Raw genomic sequence first — 21633 nt, forward strand, 5'->3', positions numbered from 1 at the left:
AGCCATTCCCTCTAGGATTTTTACCTCCTCCCCTGGAGAACTTCTTGCCCCTTCTGCCCTTGGCAGGAAAGGGCTTAGACACCTTCTGCTTCGCTGCTGTTGTCGTTGTCTTCCTAGTGTCCTTAGCTGGACGGGGTTGCTGAGCTGCTGGAGGTTTGTAAGGCCTCGATGTCAGGGCCTTGTGGATGAGGGAATCCTGATTGGACTTCCTCCACCTCTCAGAGGCTAGCTCCACGTCCTTTGGCTCAAACAAACTCTTACCGAGAACGGAAGTGTGTCTGAGCCTGCTAACATCAGAACTGGGGACCTTCTGGTGGAACCTTTCAGCTACTGCGTCCCGACGCTTGAGAATCGTGTTGGCCCACAAGCTCGAGATTTGATGGGCCAGAAACTCGATGGTTCGCGTACCTGAAGTAAGAATGTCTCCAGTGCCTTCCTGGTACTTTCTTTGGATAGGTCCTCAGAACATACCAGGATGCCCAGAGATCCCAGCCAGATGTCCAGCCACGAAGTTGCCTGCATGGCACACTTCGCAACTTTCTCCTGGCTTAGGATCTCAGTTGCGGAATAGGACACTTTCCGGTTGGAGAGCCTCTCAAGAGGGACTCCCCCAGTGAGTTCTTCCACCGAATGGTGTACTGGAAGACTCAAACAAGTTTCCTCTAGGATTTCAAAGTACCTCCTCTGATGTACTCGAGGAGGAGGGAGGAGCTTGTTACCGGCACTGGATCTATTGGAGGAGGCAAGCTCAGAGAGCTGGCCCTCGACCTTGTCTCTGGCACTCTTTATCCCCTGAGACCAGGGCAAAGCTGCACTGGCCCTAGAGGGTTTCTGGGTGCCGTAGATTCGGTCCAGGACCGTATCTTTCCTTTCACGAGGAGGAATCTCTGGGTCTGGAATCCCATTGAAGTTCCTCATGAGGGTCAGGACTTGCCAGAACGCATGTTCTGACTCCTGGTGCTCTCCTCCTGACGGACTGGCAGCGAAGTCTCCCGTCCCCAGAGGCTCTTCCTGGGGAGACTCGCGGACGTTCTCCAAAGGTCTATCTGGTTCCTGTCGGGTCCTTGCGGAAGACTTGGGAACAGTCTTCGAGTCCTTCGGCTCCCTCCTAGGAGGGATGCAGGACTCCAGCAATGAAGGATGTAAGGCCTTCGCCACCTCTATACGAGGAGACTTCTCAGGAACCGGCGGAGTTCCCCCCATTGGTGCGATGGGGGAACGGACCAGATCTTTCGGCTCTCCTGAGGATGGGTAATACTCATCCGCAGAGGAGGGAGAGAAAGTCTGATGTGGGGTAGGAGCCTTACGTAAGGACTTGCGCGGAGACAGGATAGTCCTTGGAGAAGTTACCACGTCTGGGACTCCTCTCTTCCTCTTCAGGGGGGAGGAAGTTGCCACTGATTTGTGACCCAAGTCAGAAAGCACAGGCTTCATTGCCTGCATAAGCGCTCTGACAATGGTACCAAACCAGGGCTGCTGGCTGACAGTCGCGCTGTCAGATACTCCTTCTGGAGGGAAGGGGATCGTTCGATCCCTTGGAGGAGTCGACACATGAGGGTTCACCTGTTGAGAATCTGCAATGAAAGAAGAAGAAAGGTCCTTAGACCTGTCCGGAAACCTCCCCTCCTCCGGCGAGCCGTCTGTTCTGCGCTTGCGGGGAGGGGAGCGCGATGATGACCTGCCGCCTGTACCCCTGATGTAATCCAACGCGATCGTTGCGCCGATCACGCTGGTGATCACGTGAAAAGCCCTGTTCTGGATCGCGCGTAAATGAATCATGCGCAGCATGATATTCGCGCACGCGCGTGAGCGTGGGCGTGCGATGTTGAGGGCGCGGGCGCGCGTAGGAGATGGCGAGGGCGTGTGGTGCACAGGAGCTATCTTATGAGGCGGGGTAGAAGGCTGGATGCGAGGGCGCGCAGTGGGCTGATGGGCTACTGATCAGCGCGAGTGCGCGGTAGCATGCTGGCGCGTGTCTGTCACGACCGGGCGTGGGCGTGATTGCGCAGCCTGGTGATAGCGCGAGGGCGAGTTCGCGCGTCTGCACGCAGATGAGAGGTGCGCAGGTTGTGCAGTTGCCTTAGGCGATCGTGAGATAGCCGGGCGAGGAGCATGCGCAGTTGCCTTAGGCGAACGTGAGATCGCCGGGCGCACAGGAGATCGTGGGCGCGCATGGCGCACATCAGGATGTGGGCACTGTTGCGATGGGCGCGCAGCAGGAACTGACCGTGTAGGTGTGCGCTGTTGGGTTGGGCGCGCATCGCGCGCAACTGGAACTGGGCGCGCAGCTGGAACCTCGCGCGATACTGGAACATTGTGCGCAGTTTTTATATTGCGCGCAGTTAGCAGAGAGTCCAGGGGAACCCGTGAGCTATCTTTGGAACCTCCTGGACTGAGCGCTGTGATGTAAAAGCGCGCTGGTGCGTTGGCGAGCGCGTTTGCGCTATAACAGGAACAGTGCGAGGTTGGCGCGCATCACCCTTAGTAAAATAAGTGTGTTGGGGGTCTAGAGACACCTGTGAGCACCTGTGCGCTAACTTAGGTGCCTCTTGGACCGCGCGTTTATCAGGAACTGCCAGGCACATGTGAGCAGGCGAGCGCGTGTGCGCAGGTGGGCGCGGGAGCGCTATTTCAGGAACTGCTGATGGGCGCGGGTGCCCCGAAGGTTGTGGGCGCGCAGGGGAACCCTGGCGCGTAACTGGAACATTTGCGCGCACGCGCACAGGTGAGCGCCGTGGCGCTAAATCAGGATCAGCGGCAACAGCAGAAGGGCGCGCAGGTATAACCTGGCGCGCAAGGGTTTGATGCGCAGTTTTGAGCTCATTACCCTTTTGCCCCGAAGGGACCGGTGCCTGCGCAATGACAGGTTTAGATGGCACGTAGCGCGCATCCTCCTTGAAAGGAGATGGCAGGACAGCATGTCCGGAGGGAGACTGGATACAAAGTCCCGAAGGACGACCATCCTCCGACAGGGATCGCGAACGATCCCTGGAGACGTCTAAGGTGGTAGCTGGCAGGAACGGTGATCGGCGAGTTGTCTCCTCCGCAGAGGACTGCGAGGATGACGAGCCGAAGAGGCGCCTCCTAACTCCCTTGTGAGGAGAAGGTAGGCCTCTACGGCGAAGGGGAGGACGAGCCTTCCGCCTTATACGCCCCCGAGGGGCCGTTGGATCAGAACTCTGACCTTCGTAGGGCCTCCGCAGAGGAGTCTCTGTTAGTGAACTCCCCCGGGGGGGAGAATCACCGGCAGAAGAGACCGTAGGACTTAGTTCCTCCCTCGAAGGATGTTCGGAGGGGGAACCTAAGCCTTCAACTACCTCAGCAACAACAGGCACAGGAGTTTGAGCAGAACCACTCGATGCCTCCGTTACAACAACGTCAACGACCGACAGAGGATCTATCCCTGCTGTCGTCGGCGATTGTTTAACAGCCGCACCCAGTTTGATCATGTCAAACAGGGCTTCCCTGGAGGGCGAACCCTGAGGCCCCAAGGAAGCCCAAAGCTGTAATAAATCATTATTATTAACAGACAAATCAATATTTAAATCCTCCTCCGGGGGAGGAGGGGCAGCTGCCTCGCTATGGGAGGCAACTACCTCTCCCGCACCCCGGGATCGGTCAACAGCAATACGGTCTACGCTACCACTGTCCGGCCTTTCGGGAGAGACCGCTCGATTGGGAGCTTCGGAGGAGGAAAGGGCTACGGAAGAAGAAGTCTTGGAATTTTCTCTCTTCAAAGAAGCCTCTGAAGGAGAAATCTCCCTTTTAGCCTTCTTCTTGCGTCGCCGGGCAAACCTCTCCCACTGGGAGGTAGACCACTCCCTACACTCGATACATACGTTAGTCCTATCAAACCGTTGCCCCCTACACTGAGGGCATAAGGAGTGAGGATCGGTGTCCAAGGCCGACATAAAGGTACCACAAGGGCGGCCAGCTTGTCCAGGGCACGTACGCATGATGAAAGAATAGAGGCCAACTTCAAACACACATTGAAAGAAAAAGCAAAACAGATTATGGCAGTCAAAAACGGAGGAGAGCGCAGACAGGTCGGTCGTCTCTCTGAGCCAAAAGTAAAGTGAAGCACTCACTGTGTGTGTGAGGGGGGAAGGGTATCAAGCTACCCCTCCCTACCCCCCCGCTAACTAGCGGTGTGGTAGTAAACCCTCGTTAAAATTCTTATGGCTCGTCATTCAGCTACGCCAAAGTAATTAGCGTGGTTTGTATTTCAGTTCCGGAACAAATGACAAATTTTGAAAATAATTTTTATATTTCCTAACCATACAAACCTGAAGCTCATTACTATGGAGATATATTTCAGCAACACCTGAAACTAACTGTAGAACTTTTAGCAAGGTGTTACTCCCCTCCACCAGTTAGCGGGGGAAGGGGGAGGTAGCAGAAGGTAAACCCATCACTCTACTAACACATGCAGTAGCCAACACAAGCCACTTGCAATTGCAGGTAGGCAATGACAGGCCAGTATGTTTAAAGAGCTCCAGACTTGTATGGTTAGGAAAAATACAAATTATTTTTTAATATGACAAATTGGTAATTTATACTTTTCCTAACAATGCAAACCTTTAGCCATTTATTAGGGGTATTACTTTCAGAGGGACGAGCCATTAAAATCTTAACAAGGGTTAACTACCCATTCCACTTGTTAGCAGGGGTAGGGGGGGATAGCTTGCTACAGCTCCCACTCACACACACCTGTGATTTAGCTCACTTTGCTTGGAAGTAGGACTTCAAGGGGGATAGGGCTGGTGGGTAAGCTTGTTTTAATAGCTAAAGGTTTGTATCATTAGGAAAAATACAAATGATCTACGATTTTGTCATTTGTTCCGTAACTGGAATAGAAACCAAAGTTATTTACTAGGGGGGACTTGTCCATTAGGAGGGAGGACATCCCTGCCAATCTGGCTTTTCAGCTCTACCTGGGGGCTCCTTATTTTAAATAGGTTTGTACTAAAAATAAGGAGTCCCTACACCTCGCTAAACCTTGCCACGCAAGGTTCGCGGCCTACGCAAGCTGTGTGTTGAGACATTTAGAAGTGTGACTGTCCAGGTAAAAGTTATTTTGAGTCTTTGTAGGAAAAACTGTTGTAACCAAGACTTTCCCAATACCACCTCGCCAGGGTAGGGGGACACAACAGAATTAGCTTAATACTAGGTACACAAGGAAGCATGGTTTACCTGCAGTGTTTTGAGGACAGCTTGTGATGAGAACCCAGGATGCTGCTTTCCCCAAGAGAAGAGAGGATGAAGAAAAGAATAAGACCCAGTCAAACCTTTTCATTCACGCAGACAAAAACCAGGTAACAGTGCCCTCAACCTTCTGCTACTTTCAATATAGAGCTTAAGGTATTATACCAGCTGTTGTGCAGCCACCATAGGCCGATAGAGAACGTATTGAGGCTTCTGTGGGTCACGTCTTGCAGGTAGTGGTCTATGAACGTATTCTGACGTTTCCACATCCCAGCCTGTAGAACCTGCAACACTGAGACTTTTCTCTTGAATGCCAGAGACGTAGCTACGCCCCTGACATCATCACCTCTGGGGCAATGTGAAGGAGAAGGGTCCGGATTCAGGGCATGGTCTATGACCTTGCGAATCCAGGCAGAGATGGAGTTTTTAGTGACCCTCCTCTTGTTCTTCCCTGAGCTGACGAAAAGTGCAGGCACACAGGGATGGACTGCGGCTGTTCTCTTGAGATACAGCCTCAAACTCCTCACTGGGCAGAGTAAGAGATGATCAGGGTCATCAGTTACAGAGCGGAGACTCGAAATCCGGAAGGAGTCAAACCAGGGATCAGTCACTCCTGGATTCTGAGTCTTGGCAAAAAACTCAAGGGATGAAGCTGAACGTTACCTCTACCCCATTCCCTTGAATGGGTGATGTCATATGAGAGACTATGAAGTTCACTGACTCGCTTGGCCGAAGCCAAAGCTAGTAGGAACACCGTCTTACAAGTCAGGTGGCAATCTGTTGCCTGGCGTAATGGAGGGAGGTCTCTTCAGAGACCTGAGAACTCAAACTACATTCCATGGGGAAGGTGTCACTTCAGACTGAGGGCAGGTAGGTTCGTAACTCCGTATGAGTACAGAAAGTTCTAGCGATGAGGAAATGTCAAAGGGCGAGGTTTAAGGCTGAGTGATAACTTTTAACTGCCGAGACTAAAAGGTGCATTTCCTCACGCAAATACACGAGGAACTCCGCTACTACTAGAATAGTGGCATAGAGAAGAGAGATAACCTATCCACAACACCAACCACAGAAGACTTTTCACTTTACCTGGTAGACTGCTGCTAATGATTGCCGCAGGTATCCAGACTTCCTGCTCGCAACGTTCCAAAAATCCTATCTGAGTGAAGAGATGCTGGATAGTCTCCAGGTGTGAAGGTTTAGAGAAGCTATGGCTTTGTGGAAAATGTTGGCATGTGGTTGTTTGAGTAGATTGTATTATAGAGGGAGTTCTTTAGGAGAGACTGTCAGGAGTTGCAGAAGGTCCGGAAATCATTCCGCATGATGCCATAGCAGAACTATGAGAGTCATTAAGAGGTTGACCAATGTTCTGGCCTTGTTGAGTACCCTCCTCATCAGACAGAACAGGCGAAAGGCACAAAAGTCGATGCTGTTCCACTGTTGTTGGAATGCATCTTGCCAGAGAGCTTTGGGATCTGGCACTGGGGAGCAGTACAATAGGAGCCTGAAGTTCAGGGCTGTTGCAAAGAGATCCACAGTTGCAAAACCCCACAAAGTAAGGACTTTGTTGGCTACTAGATGATCCAAAGACCACTCGATACTCACTATCTGAGATGCTCTGCTCAGATTGTCGGCGAGCACATTCCTTTTGCCTGGAATGAAGCGTGCCAAAAGTGGTATCGAGTGAATCTCGGCCCATCTCTGTATCTCTACTGCTAGATGGGCTAGGGGCTGCAAAAAGGTACCTCCTTGTTTGTTGATGTAAAGCACTACTGTGGTGTTGTCACTCATCACAACCACTGAGTGGCCCGCCAGGAAGTGGTGAAACTGTTGAGGGGCCAGAAAGACGGCCTTCATCTCTAAGAGATTTATGTGGAGGTACTCTTCTCACTCTGACCAGAGGCCTGAGATCATGTGGTGCCGCACGTGGGCCCCCTCCCTTCTTTTTATGAAGCGTCTGAGAACAGCATCAAATCTAGGGGGAAGACGAAAAGATCCACTCCCTTTTGTAGATTCTCGTCTGTTACCCACCATCCAAGGTAGGATGTCCGGGGAGTCTTAAGTCAATTCCATCAGGAGGGCCAGAAATGAAAGGTGACCAGAAGACATAGCCAGGTCTGGGCTAGAAGTTATTATCGTCTGAGAAAGGGTCTTGCGACTTTTTTCAGATTCATTATCCTGCCATCTGATGAGAAGGCTATGTAGAGATTGGTGTCTAATATCATGCCTAGGTATACAGTACCAGTTTCTGCGTAGGAAGCAGGGAGGATTTCTCAAGGTTTACCATGATCACCAGATCTTGGCAAAACCTTTGAAGTTTGTCTCGGTGTTGAAGAAGGGTTGACACCAAGTCATCTAGGATTAGCCAGGCATCCAGATAACGGAGGACACGGATGCCAATCCTTTGTGCCCAAGATGACACTAGGGCGAACACTCTGGTGAAGACTTGAGGTGCTGTAGAAAGACCGAAGCACAACACCTTGAATTGGTATTTCCTGTTGTCTAGGCTGAATTTGAAGTACTTCCTTGAAGACGGATGGTTTGGGATCTGGAAGTAAGCGTCCTTTAGGTCCAGTGTGCACATGAAGTCCTGTGGTATTACCGCTTGTCTGACTCTATCTGCCGTCTCCATGCTGAACGGAGTTTGCTTGACAAACTTGTTAAGAGCTGAGAGGTCGATGACTGGTCTCCAGCATCCAGACGCCTTTTTCTTAAGAAAGAGTTGACTGGGGAAGCCTGTCGAGGACCTCCTAGGAAGCGCCCTTCTTCAACATGGTCTGGACTTCTAATAGGAGGGCTAGCCCCTTTGCTGATCCCATCGCAGAGGAGTCTATTGACACTGGATTCCTGATCAGGAATACCCTGCAATACCCTGAACGAATCACGGAGACTGTCCACGGTTCAGCCTCGAGTTGCTTCCACCTGTTCCAGCAACTTCGTAGCGCTGACAAGCTAGGGCTGGAGAGCGCAGTTGCAGTGGCAAGCATAGATTAGCTGGTGAGCGCTAGCGAGCTGGCAAACGTTGCTCCCTAGAATGGCGAGGTTGCACTGCAGAGCGCCGGTGATCAGGAGATTGCTGGAGCATTGGAAGGCGCTGAGGACGAGCATGAGAGGGATGTAAGTCTAGTGAATGCCAAAGCCTGTAGAGCGCTGACGAGGATGGGCATTCTGTAAATAGTGAAGGAGCAGACTGGTGCAGATGAGATGTTAGTGAGTACTGGTGCACTGCAAGACGATGGCGAGCTGGATAGCGTTGGCGTGCAGCTGCACTCTTAGGTAGGGCCAAAGGAGGCTGTACCGGCACCTTTACACCAATGGTGAAGGACAACCTCTAAGGTGAAGCCGAGGGCGAGCTCTGCGATGGAGACGCCCTCTAGGGGCCGTTGGATTAGCAAGCTGAGCATGAGCAGCAACAGTCCTCCGAAAAGGAGTCTCTATGAGAGAACTACCCCAAGGGGAAGAAACACTCCCAGGAGAGACAGAAGTAGGACTAAGTTTCCCCCTCGAAGGATGATCAGGAACGGGGGAAACTAAGTCCGGAGCAACCACTGGAGAGTCTGGAGGGAAGGGGCATTGGCAGAAGCAACAAAAGATGCCTCTGACGCCGCGACGTCGACGAGCCCAACAGCATCCATCTCCGAAGTCGACGACAATTTGCACCCCGGAGTATGAGTTCCAGCAAGGCGTTCATGGAGGGCGGACCCGGAAGCTCCAAGGACGACTACACCTGCAAAACAGAAGACATAGATAATGCCTCACCCGGGAGAGAGGTGGGGCAGCTTCGTTAGGGGAAGCAACACCATCTCTCGAGGACTGGGGTTGGCCACAAATATGACAAATTCGTAGATAACTTTTATTTTTCCTAACTATAGAAACCTTAACTATTTAATAGGGGTTATTACTTTCGGCGTAGCTGAAATGACGAGCCATTAGAATTTTAACAAGTGTTTACTACCCTACCCCTAGTTAGCGGGGGGTAGGGAAGGTAGCTTGCTACCTACCCTACCCCTAGTTAGCGGGGGGTAGGGAAGGTAGCTTGCTACCCACCCCCCTCACACACACCTGTGCTTCAGCTCACTTTGCTTAGAGGTAGGACTTCAAGGGGGAGAGGGATGGCGGGCAAGTTTGATTAAATAGCTTGTATAGTTAGGAAAAATACAAATTATCTACGAATTTGTCATTTGTTCCGTAACTGACATACAAACCACACTATTTAATAGGGGTGACTCACCCATTAGGAAGGGTGGAAAGTCCCGGCTTTTGGCTTTGCCCGGGGACTCGGTATCTGAGTGTGTCAGCACTCAACAATAAGGAGTCCCTGCACCTCGCTAGAACCTTGCTACGCAAGGGCTGCGGCCTACGTAAGCTGTGTGTGAAGGTATAAAGTGTGACTCGTCCTAGGAAGTTGACCTGTAGTCCTTTATATGGAAACTTTAGGCTAGGACTCTCCCAATACCACCTCGTCAGGGTATGGGGACGTGACAGTATTACACTTAATACTAGGAACATAAGGAAACATGGTTTACCTGCAGTGGTTTGAGGTCAGCTGTGCAGAGAACCCAGGATGCTGCTTTCCCCAAGAGAGGGGAGGATGAAGAAAAGAATAAGGGCCAGACATACCTTTTCATTCATGCAGACTAAGGCCGGGTAACAATGCCCTCAACCTTCTGCTACTTGTCCATTAAGGAGCCTGAGGTTTTAAACCAGCTGTTGTGCAGCCACCACAGGGCCGATAGCAAAAGTATCGAGCCTCCTGTGGGTCACGTCTTGCAGGTAGTGGGCTGTGAAGGTCGTCTGACGCTTCCACACCCCAGCTTGAAGCACCTGCATCACTGAGAAATTTTTCTTGAAGGCCAGGGACGTAGCTACGCCCCTGACATCATGTGCTCTAGGGCGACGTGACGGAGGAGGGTCTAGATTCAGGGACAGATGAATCACCCTACGAATCCATGCCGAGATGATGTTCTTGGTGACCTCTTCGTCCTCCCAGTGCTCACAAACAATGCCTGCACCTGGGGACGGACTGCAGCCGTTCTTTTGAGATATAGCCTCAGACTCCTTACGGGGCACAGTAAGAGATGGTCTGAGTCATCTGTTACAGAACGAAGACTCGAAATCAGGAAGGAGTCGAACCGAGGGTCCGGCACCCCCGGATTCTGTCTTAGCAATAAACTCAGGGACGAAGCCGAACGTTACCTCCCCCCATCTCCTTGAATGGGCGATGTCATATGAGAGACCATGAAGTTCACCGACTCTCTTGGCCGAGGCCAAAGCTAGTAGGAACACCGTCTTCCAAGTTAGGTGGCGATCTGAAGCCTGGCGTAATGGTTCGTAGGGAGGTCTCTTAAAAGACCTGAGAACTCGAACCACGTTCCATGGAGGAGGTCTCACTTCCGACTGAGGGCAGGTAAGTTCATAACTTCATATGAGTAGGGAAAGTTCCAGCGAGGAAAAAATGTCCACTCCTTTGAGCCTGAAGGCTAGACTTAAGGCTGAGCGATAGCCTTTCACCGCCGAGACTGAAAGGCGCATTTCTTCCCGCAAATACACGAGGAACTCCGCTATTGCTGGAATAGTGTCATCGAGTGGAGAGATACCCCTTCCACGACACCAACCACATAAGACTTTCCACTTTGCCTGGTAGACAGATGCGGGATAGTCTCCAGGCGTGAAGTCGTAGCGAAGCTACGGCTTTGTGGAAGATGTTGGCATGTGGTTGTCTGAGTAGCTCGTTTCGCGAAGGGAATTCTCTCGGAAGTTCCGTTAGGAGTTGCAGAAGGAGCTATAAGGGTCATTGAAAGATTGACCGATATCCTGGTCTTGTTGAGCATCCTCCTCATCAGACAGAACGGGGGAAAGGCGTACACGTCGATGTTGTCCCACCGTTGTTGGAAGGCATCTTGCCAGAGCATCTTGGGATCCGGGACTGGGGAGCAGTACAGCGGAAGCTTGAAGTTCAACGCTGTCGCGAACAGATCCACAGACGGGGAACCCCACAAAGTCAGGACTTTGTTGGCTACTAGATGATCCGAAGACCACTCGGTACTCACTATCTGAGACGCTCTGCTCAGACTGTCGGCGAGCAAATTCCTCTTGCCTGGAATGAAACGTGCCGATAGTGGAATCGAGTGGACTTCGGTCCATCTCAGTATCTCTACTGCGAGATGGGATAGCTGCTTTGAAAAGGTACCTCCTTGCTTGTTGATGTAAGCCACTACTGTGGTGTTGACGCTCATCACCACCACAGCGTGACCTGCCACTTATTGTTGGAACTGTTGAAGGGCCAGGAATACGGCCTTCATCTCTAGACGATTTATATGGAGGCACTTTTCTGATTCTGACCACAGGCCTGAGGTCCTGTGGTGCAGAATGTGAGCCCCCCACCCTTTCTCTGAGGCGTCCGAAAACAGCATCAAATCCAGGGGGAGGACGAGAAGATCCACTCCTCTTCGTAGGTTCTCGTCTGTCACCCACCACTGGAGGTCCGTCTGTTCTGCAGGTCCCATAGGGATCATGACGTCCGGGGAATCGTAACCCTAATTCCACTGAGACTTGAGTCGCCACTGGAGGGATCTCATTCTGAGGCGACCGTTGGGAACTAGACGAGCCAAAGATGAGAGGTGACCGAGGAGACGTAACCACGATTGGGCTGGAAGTTCTTCTCGTCTGAGGAAAGGGTTTGCCACCCTCCTCAGCCTTGCTATCCTGTCGTCTGATGGGAAGGCTTTGTGGAGATTGGTGTCTATGATCATGCCTAGGTATACCAGTCTTTGAGTGGGAAGCAGAGAGGACTTCTCGAGATTTACCATGAACCCCAGATCTTGACAAAGTCCCAGAAGTTTGTCTCAGTGTCGAAGAAGGGATGACTCTGAGTCTGCTAGGATCAGCCAGTCGTCCAGATAACGGAGGAGATGGATGCTGATCCTGTGTGCCCACGACGATATTAGGGTGAACACTCTGGTGAAAACCTGTGGAGCTGTGGAGAGACCGAAACACAGCACCTTGAACTGGTAAACCTTGTTGTCTAGGCTGAATCTTAAGTACTTCCTTGAAGACGGATAGAGTAGGATCTGGAAGTACGCGTCATTCAGATCCAGTGTACACATGAAGTCTTGCGGTCTCACTGCAAGTCTGACCATGTCTGCGGTCTCCATGCTGAACGGAGTTTGTTTGACAAACTTGTTCAGAGCCGAGAGGTCGATGACTGGTCTCCAGCCTCCTGACGCCTTCTTTACAAGAAAGAGTCGACTGAAGAAGCCTGGAGACCCGTCGAGGACCTCTTGGAGAGCGTCCTTCTTCAACATGGTCTGGACTTCTGCCCGAAGGGCTTGCCCCCTTGCTGATCCCATGGCAGGGGAGCTCAACGACACTGGCTCCGCTGTCAGGGGAGGTAGAGATGTTGTGAACCGGACGCGATATCCCTGACTGATTACGGAAATCGTCCAGGAATCGGCCCCGAGTTGCTGCCACCTGTTCGCGCAACTTTGTAGGCATCCCCCCACTGGTGTACATGCAGGGGGACTGCCAATCCTAGCGTTTGCGGCCTCGGACGCTCCCTCTAGGATTCTTTCCTCCCCTGGAGGACTTTTTGCCTTTCTTGTTCTTGACAGGAAAGGGCTTAGACACCACCGTCTTCGCTGCTGCTGCCGGTTTCGTGGTCTTGGTAGGACGTGGCTGCTGAAGGTTTATAGGGCTTCGATGTCAGAGCCCATGTGGGAGAGAGTCCTGGTTGGACTTCCTCCACCTCTCAGTGGCCTGCTCCACGTCCCTAGGCCTAAAAAAAGTTCTTTCCCATAAAGGAAGAATGCCTGAGCCTGATGATCTCGGTATTAGGGACCTTTTGATGGAACCTCTCAGACACCACATCTTGACGTTTCAAGATGGCGTTAGCCTACAAGTTCGAGACCTGGTGGGCCAGAAACTCGATCGTGCGAGTGCCCGAGAGTAAAAAGGTCTCCATAGCCTTCCTGGTACTTTCTTTGGATAAATCCTCCGAACGTATCAGGATACCTAAGGTCCCTAGCCAGATATCCAGCCATGAAGTGGCCTGCATGGCACACTTCACCACCTTCTCCTGGCTAAGGATCTCCGTTGCCGAGAACGAGACCTGCCGGTTGGAGTCTCTCTCAAGAGGGACTTCCCTGGTAAACTCTTCCAACGAATGGTGAAGGGGAAGAGCCAAACAAGTCTCCTCTACGATGTCGAAGTACCTCCTCTGTTGGACACGAGGAGGTGGGAGGAGCTTGTTGCCGGCGCTGGATCGGCTGGAGGAGGCAAGCTCTTTGCCCTCACGAGGATTAATCTCTGGGTCAGCAAACCCATTGAGATTCCTCATAAGGGTCAGAACCTGCCAGAACGCGTGTTCTGACTCCTGCAGCTCTCCTCCTGAAGGACTAGCAGCGAAGTCTCCTGTCCCCAAAGGCTCTTCTTGGGGGGACTCGCGGACGTTCTCCGAGTGACTGGCTGGCTCCGACCTAAGACTTGATGAAGACTTTGGTACAGTCTTGGAGTCCTTCGACTCCCTCCTGGGAGGGATGCAAGACTCAAACAACGACGGTGGTAGGCTCTTCTCCACCCCTACCCGAGAAGACTTTCCAGCACGAGGTGGGGTTTCCCTCATTGGTGCGATGGGGGAACGCCTCACCTTACGTGACTCCCCTGAGGACGGGAAGTCTTCGTCCGAAGGGGAGGGAGAAAAAGTCTGGGGGGGTGAGGAGGCCTGCCTCAAGGACTTACAAGGAGTCAGCTTTGCCCTCGGAGAAGTTACCACGTTTGAAACTCCTCTTTTCCTCTTCAGGGGAGTAGAAGCTGCCAAGGACTTGTGGCCCAGGTCAGAGAGAACAGGCTTAAATGCCTGCATGACTGCTCTGACCAGTGTCCCAAACCAAGGCTGCTGGCTGACGGCTGCGCCGTCAGATACTCCCTCTGGAGGGAAAGGGATTGACCGATCCCTGGGAGGAGTTACCAAAGGGGGGTTCGCCTAAAAAGAAGAGGACGATGGAGAAGAAATGTCCCTGGACCTTTCTGGAACCTTCCCCCCTGCCGGCGAGCGCACTGTTCTGCGCTTGCAGGAGGGGGGGGGAGGGGAATGCGACGATGGCGACCTTGTCGCACGTTGTCCTGTAGCCTCGCGCGTGGGGGTGTATAGGCGATTGCCCTGGGGAGCGCGCTGGCGCTCGCGCAATGGGGAATACCCTGGGTCGCGCACGGAGACTGTTGGCGCGCGCGCGCGGGTGAATGCTGGTGCGCATGCGAGGGCGATGGCGAGGGTGAGCGATGGCGCGTAAGAGCGCGACTCGGAGACAGCAGAGGGTGTGCAGAAGGAAGGTTGCGCGCGATGATACCGTTGGGCGCGCGTGCACATCCTCGTGGGCGCGAGTGGGAGACTGCGCGCGAAGCGTGCTGGCGAGGGATGGCGCGCAGGTGGAGATCGACGGCGCGTTGGCGAGCGCTGACGAGCAGGGGAAGTATTCAACTTCCCTACTGCGCCCAGATCAGAAGATCGTGGGCGAGTTGGTGAGCAATAGCGCAGAGGAGAACAATGGCGCGCAGAAGGTTGAAGGCGCGCTTTAGCAGGAGCATCGTCGGCAGTAGATGAGCGCTTGCGCGCAGGAGAGCGCTGGGGCGTAAGGGACATATGCGCCAACTTGCGCATACGCCCTTGTTGCCCCGAAGGGACCGTTGCCTGTCTCATAACAACAGGATGTGTCGGCGCCCACAGCGCATCAGCAGCCAGGAACGGCGCCGGCAGGTCAGCAGGTCTGACGGGTGGAAGGTCGACGTGTCCTTTTTAAGGACGACCTTCAACCGAAGGGGATCACGAACGATCCGCAGAGAGGTCCAGGGTTGTAGCTGGGAGAGTCGGAGAACGATGGCGAGGTTCCTCTGCTGCAGAGACGATGAACCGAAGAGGCGCATCCTCACACCCTTGTGAGGTGAAGGAAGGCCTCTTCGGCGAAGAGGAAGGCGACCCTACGGCCCTCTGGGGGCCGTAGGGTCAGCGAGCTGACCGTCAGCAGTCTTCCGCAGAGGAGTCTCTGTGAGTGAACTCCCCCGAGGGGAAGAATCACTGTCAGGAGAGACTGTTGGACTTAGTTCCTCTCTCGAAGGATGAGCAGAGGGAGAAACTAAGCCTTCAGCTACAGCAGGTTGATCAGGTGCAAAGGTCGGAGATACCGCATCGGAAGCCTCTGCCACCACAACGTTGACGATAGACAGAGGATCAATCTCTGCCAAAGTCGGCGATTGTTTGACAGCGGGCCCCAACCGGATCATGTCAAACAAGGCTTCCTTGGAGGGCGAACCCTCAATCCCCAAGGAAGACCAAAGCTGAAACAAATCATTAGTACACAAATTAATATTCAAATCCTCCCCCGGAGGAGGAGGAGGAGCTGCCTCGCTATGGGAGGCAACTCCCTCTCCCGAACCCCGAGTTCGGGCAACAGAACTATGGCCTACGCTACCACTCGACAGTTTCTCGGAAGAAACCGATCGAGCGGGAGCTTCGGAGGAGGTTTGGGCAACGGAAGAAGAGTCCTTGGGATTTTCTCCTTTCAAAGAAACCTTCGAAGGAGAAATATCCCGCTTGGACTTCTTCTTCCGTCGCCGAGAAAACCTCTCCCACTGGGAGGTAGACCACTCCCTACACTCACCACACTTATTAGTTCTATCACACCGTTGGCCCCTACAATAAGGACAAAGGGTGTGAGGGTCCGTATCGACCGCCGACATAAACGTACCACAACGGCGGTCGGGTAATCCAGGACACTTTCGCATGATAGCAGAGGCCAACTTCAAACACACCTGTAAAAGAAAAAGCAAAAAGCATTAATAGCTGTCAGAGAGGCGAGGGTGAAAGCAGACACCTCCGACTACCACCCGAGCCGAGAGCAAAGTGAGCTCAAGCACAGGTGTGTGTGAGGGGGGGGTAGCAAGCTACCCTCCCTACCCGCCGCCAACTAGCGGTGGGGTAGTAAACCCTCGTTAAAATTCTAATGGCTCGTCATTTCAGCTACGCCGAAAGTAATAACCCCTATCAAATAACGTGGTTTGTATGTCAGTTACGGAACAAAAAAGGGTTTACTGTACGCCAATACTCGACAGTCTCTCGGAAGAGGCCGAATGAGTAGGAGCTTCCGAGGAAGGTCGGGAGACGGAAGAAGAGGTCTTGGGTTTTTCCCTCTTCGAAGGAGAAATACCCCGCTTAGACTTCTTCCATTGTCACCCAAACCTCTCCCATTGGGAGGCAGACCACTCTCGACACTCAATACTGTACACTGATTGCCACTATCACACCATTGACCTCTGCAGGCAGGACAAAGGGTGTGGCGATCGGTTTCCACGGCTGACATGAAGGTTCCGCAGGGCCGGCCCTCAAGTCCAGGGCAGGTGAGCATGGTCGCAGAAGTTAACACACACACTAACACAAAGAGAGAGCACAATAGAATTAATGGCAGTCCAATTATAACAGCAAAGGATGAGGAACGGCAACAACCGTACACCATCCGAGCCAAAAGCAAAGCGAGCTAAATCACTGGAGTGTGAGTGGGAGCAGTAGCAAGTTAATCCCCCACTACCCGCGCTAACTAGCGGTATGGGTAGTTAACCCTCGCTAAATTCTAATGGCTCGTCATTTCAGCTTCGCCAAAAGTAATACCCCTAAATAAATAGCGTAGGTTTGTATTCCAGTTATGGAACAAATAATGTTGCTAGAGTAAAAGCGAAGACTTAATTCTGAGTAGTCCCCGAAGGGATTTCCCTAACGGGAATCCTGACAGTGTAATCCTCCGAAGGGAACACAGACAAGAGTTCGTCTTCAAAAAGAAGAAAAGACACCCTAATGGGTGTCTGACATCTGATTTTTGCAAACGACAACCGGATCAACTAGGAAGACGAGGGGATGAGTCTCGCCCCTGCAATCATTGAACAGAATAGATTCTGAACTCATCATTGGATTGTCGCGAACGACATCCTGACCGACCAGGAAGACGAGGTGGTAAGTCTCTCCCCTGCAATCATTGAACAGAAGGAAAGTCTGTTGATCCGGCAATTGTCAAGTATGCCGTGGGTTGACAATCGTCCTTGATCTCGCAATTCTCAACAGGCGGAGCTGTATACGCAGGCTGAAACATTGCCTGTAGGGAGAGTAAAATTGCGGAATGTTGGGAGACGACGACATCGGCAGAAGGAGACAAGACTCATCGTCAGCAGAAGACGAAGGAAGGGCAAACATGAGGTAGACTTAGTCGACAGCTAAGACATCAACCGCAACTACAGCCACTGACCTCGCAACCATGTCATGAAGCACTGAGGAAAAAAATAAAGAGAATCAAAGAATCCTCCCCTCTGTGGAGGCAGAAAATCCCCTTCGAGGAATCGTCTGCGCCACGGAATCGTTCCGATATCTCGCAGAACAAACATCGACATCCGAAACCGCCACATTACTCTGGAGTGGAACATCGTGTAAAAACTCAAGTCTTATCTGGAAAGAGAAGAATGAGCGTAAAGCAACAGTGGTAAATGGCTAATCCTTGAAGGGAGAGAGAGGAGACGCTCGCTCTCTACCAGCCAAAAGAAAAAAGTGACGTGGTTCATTGAACCGTGAGTAGATATAGGTGGACAGGAACCCCCCATCCACCCCTTACCTACCCACTATTAGTGATTAGGTAGGGTTGCCACCTCGCACTTAAAATCTAACGGCTGCCTTCCAGCTTTCGCCGAAGTAATATTCAATATAAATAGCGGAAGGTCTGTTAGTATGGGAACAATTCTACATTAAATTACGTGTATTGGTAGCCAGTTAGACTATAGTTTAGCCCAGTACTATCTTGCAATTTTAATTTCAAAACATCAATAGACTCCCAAGAAAATAAGGTTGCAAAAAGACATATCCCCCATTACAAATAAAAGGAAATCATAATCTTATGTAATGTACTCTATTAACCCTTTGAATCCCACAGACATAGTCTACATCCAGGTATTTTTATTTCCTTTCAACCTCATATTACGTAATCTACACAGGATTTTCTTTTTCTTTGACATTACAGTAATAAATATAAAAGACTTTTACATATGCAAAACTACAGTACTGTATATATCAATGGAAAAGAAATTTCTTTAAATATCAGATAAAAATCACTAGGCAACGTCATGGAAACTTACATTCATATTTGGTTGAAAACCCTTCTTGATACGCCAACAGTGTGCTGAGATGCGCTCAAGGTATTTGAGTTCATCATTGTACTGTCGAACCACCATCTTCCTTGTCTGAATGTAGAAAAAAATAACCATGAACATTTACTAATAGTCGAAATTATCACCAAATTCTACTACTAAAGAGGTTCAAACTGAATCCCTTTTAAATAAATAAAAATTTTACCTAGATACTTCACTTTCATGCAAAAGTTATTCAATTATTAGAACTTATAAGCAAGGCTGTTATGTCGAGTTGTTTGTGCATGTGTGGAGAGACGAGGGGCTAGGTCAGTTCATTTAACTCAAAGCTGAGATTTTCCTTTCCCCAGAAAGACAAAATACACAGATGATTAGAAGATGGATTTATTGTATTAAGACCATATGTTTGTACCATATCATTATCTTCTATGCCTATTGGCGCAAAGCGCCTTGGTTAGATTTCGCCACTCGTCTCTATATTGAGCTTTAAATCAATAATTCTCCATGCATCATCTCCTACTTCACGCTTTAAAGTCCTCAGCCATGTAGGTCTGGGTCTTCCGACTCTCCCTGTGTCTTGCGGAGCCCAGTTAAAAGTTTAGAGAACTAATCTCTCTTAAGGAGTGCGATGAGCATGCCCAAACCCTCTCCATGATCTCATCCACATAGGGCACTTAAGTAATCTCTCTTATAGTTTCACCTTTAATCCTGCCCTGCCATTTATTATTATTATTATCATCATTATTATTTTTAATTGCTAAAGAACAACCCTAGTTGGAAAAGCAGGATGCTATAAACCAAGGGGCTCCAACATGGAAAATAGCCCAATGAGGAAAGGAAACAAAGAAAAACAAAATATTTCTGTTGGATATTGTTTCATTGTCATACCACACCTCATGTCCAATCTCACTAAACTCATATACAGCCCAAGTTTTATATATAATTTCAAGGAATTTTATCCTCATACCCTAGGAAGGAGAAAAAATTACTTTAAAGAATATCTATGTACAAGTTCCCAGAAATTGCTTTACAAGAGCTACTTTTTCCACTGCCTCTTCAGTTCCAGTATGACTACAGGCTGAAGATGACATCTCCATGAGAGGAATTAAAACTATTCCAAAATTTAGCATACATTCATGCTGTGTGTGTTCAGTGTATAACTATTGATGCTTAACTGAATAAATAAAATATCCCTAAAATAATAACCAACATGACTGGTGTGTGCAGCTAATCCATGTGCCATTTGCCAAGCAGAGGAACCTTGAGATTATGTTTATTTGTGAGAGAAGCAAGCTACACCAGAGCGAAAATACTTTAAGGAACGTAACATAAATTATAGGTAATTACGATACTTTATTAGCGACCCAGGTATTTGTTTACAAGAGCACGCCCTCCATTTACTCCAAAATTGTGCAGTCCTCCAGCTCTCCTCTTTTTTTTTTTTTACAGTAATTGGGAGGTTCTTTAAATGCTGGGAAAGCAAAATAAAAATAGCAAGATATGTTGCGGGAGGGGGGGAGGGGGAGGGGTTGATGGAGGAGGTATAAGTGATCTGGAACCGACATCATCAACGTAGTCAATCAAAGAGAAGTTCGTGACATCAGCGGACATTTGGTATATAATTTATTCAAAATATATACTAAATTACAAATGTATCAATTACTCAAAAGTGTCACTATTTGTGAATTATATATTTTATTTGATAATACTTCACAATAAATCTTATTTTTTTAAAGAAACTCTTAACGAGAAAGACTATTTTTGCAGCGTATGACAGCTTTCATTGGCGGGAAATTGGCAGGCATCCTTAGGCAGTGGTCAATAGATGGCGTTAGTGTAGCAAAACACAGTCTTGGAAAACTAGTCATTCTCAAAATACACTTTAATATGATTTATATGAAATATTTACCAAATACAGATTATACATTTCACAAATACAGACACTTTTGAGTAATTATAATTTTTAATTTAGTATATTTTGAAAATATACCAAATATACGCTGACGTCACGATCTTCTCTTTGATTGACTATGTTGACGATGTCGGTTCCATGTCGCTTATGCCTCCTCCACCAACCTCTCCCCCTCCCCCACCTCTCGCAACATATCTTGCTAATTTTTGCTTTCCCAGCATTTAAAGAACCTCCTAATTACTGTACAAAAAGAGGAGAGCTGCAGGACTGCATAATTGTGGAGTAAATGGTGAGCGTGCTCTCGTAAACAAATACCGCGACCCATGGGGATGGTTCGCACAGCACATCTATGTACCGCCCATGAGAACCAGGAAGCTGTGAAGTTGTGTTTATTTGCAAGCAAAGTGAGCCACAGCTGGGAAAAAAACCATCTCAGGGATGTGATATGAATTATAGGTAATTATGATATTTTGATTTCGCACCACTTACATGAACAAAAATCAAGACACCCAGCCGAACACATCCCTGTTATTCTTGCGATATTGTTAATAGTAAGCAATAGACAACTGAATCGTGCATGTGGCCAAATACACATGAGCGATATTGCGTTTTCATAAATAATTTGCATATGGTCGAACCAATTAAGGTTCACTAATAAGGTTGGGTAGAGTTTAATAGAGGCTCGATAACTATACAAAGTTTGTCTTTGGTAGTTTATAACTGCACAAATTTGTTTCTAATTCGTGAAATACGATACGCTTAAGAAAAAAATTAAAAGATAATCTACATTTACGTACGCCTGGGTAATCAAGCATCCTAGCCTTAGACAAGGCAAAGTTCTCAACATGTGATGTAATGAATTTTTTTTTAGATATTTCATATAACCATTCGTCAGCAAACACAACCTATACTTATCCAAAGATATGTGCAATACAACCAGAAAATACATAACAGACATGACAAAACTTTTTACCGATAATGTAGAACTTTACACAACGATGAGAAGACACAAGCTTGGTTGTTTTGATACGTTTCGACAGCGGCACAACCAGGCAGACAGTCGTCAACTTCTTGCTATTATCGTTCGATAATGCTGTCCGCGGCGATCATGTGTCAAAATTTGGGTTTTGTCAAAATGAGATTTCGTCAACATTACCAACATAACAACAAATGAGGAGTTAGTCAAATACTGGAAAACTATATATTATAAGCATGAAAATAAAATAGACTCAGTTTGGAATGAAGAAAAACGAATAGAATATGAAAATGAAATAGCGCACCAGGAAGACATCACAGGAATAGATGGATATAATATCCCGGACATACTTAGGGAACACTATGACCTT

At 49.5% G+C, this 21633-nt stretch overlaps 1 protein-coding gene across 1 annotated transcript in view; it reads right to left on the bottom strand.

The window, feature by feature from the left end:
* The window catches only part of RtcB (RtcB RNA ligase), a 266421-nt gene extending 245015 nt beyond the window's left edge, over positions 1-21406 (bottom strand). Inside the window, exons 1-2 of the mRNA XM_068346064.1 lie at positions 21261-21406; positions 18364-18468 (exon numbers count right to left, since the gene is read on the bottom strand). Of these exons, the coding sequence (XP_068202165.1) occupies positions 18364-18459 (96 nt within the window). The 5' untranslated portion in view covers positions 18460-18468; positions 21261-21406. The remainder of the gene's footprint in view (positions 1-18363; positions 18469-21260) is intronic.
* Between the last annotated feature and the right edge of the window lie 227 nt (positions 21407-21633).

The sequence above is a fragment of the Palaemon carinicauda genome, chromosome 22 (assembly GCF_036898095.1).
Source record: "Palaemon carinicauda isolate YSFRI2023 chromosome 22, ASM3689809v2, whole genome shotgun sequence".
NCBI lineage: Eukaryota > Metazoa > Arthropoda > Malacostraca > Decapoda > Palaemonidae > Palaemon > Palaemon carinicauda.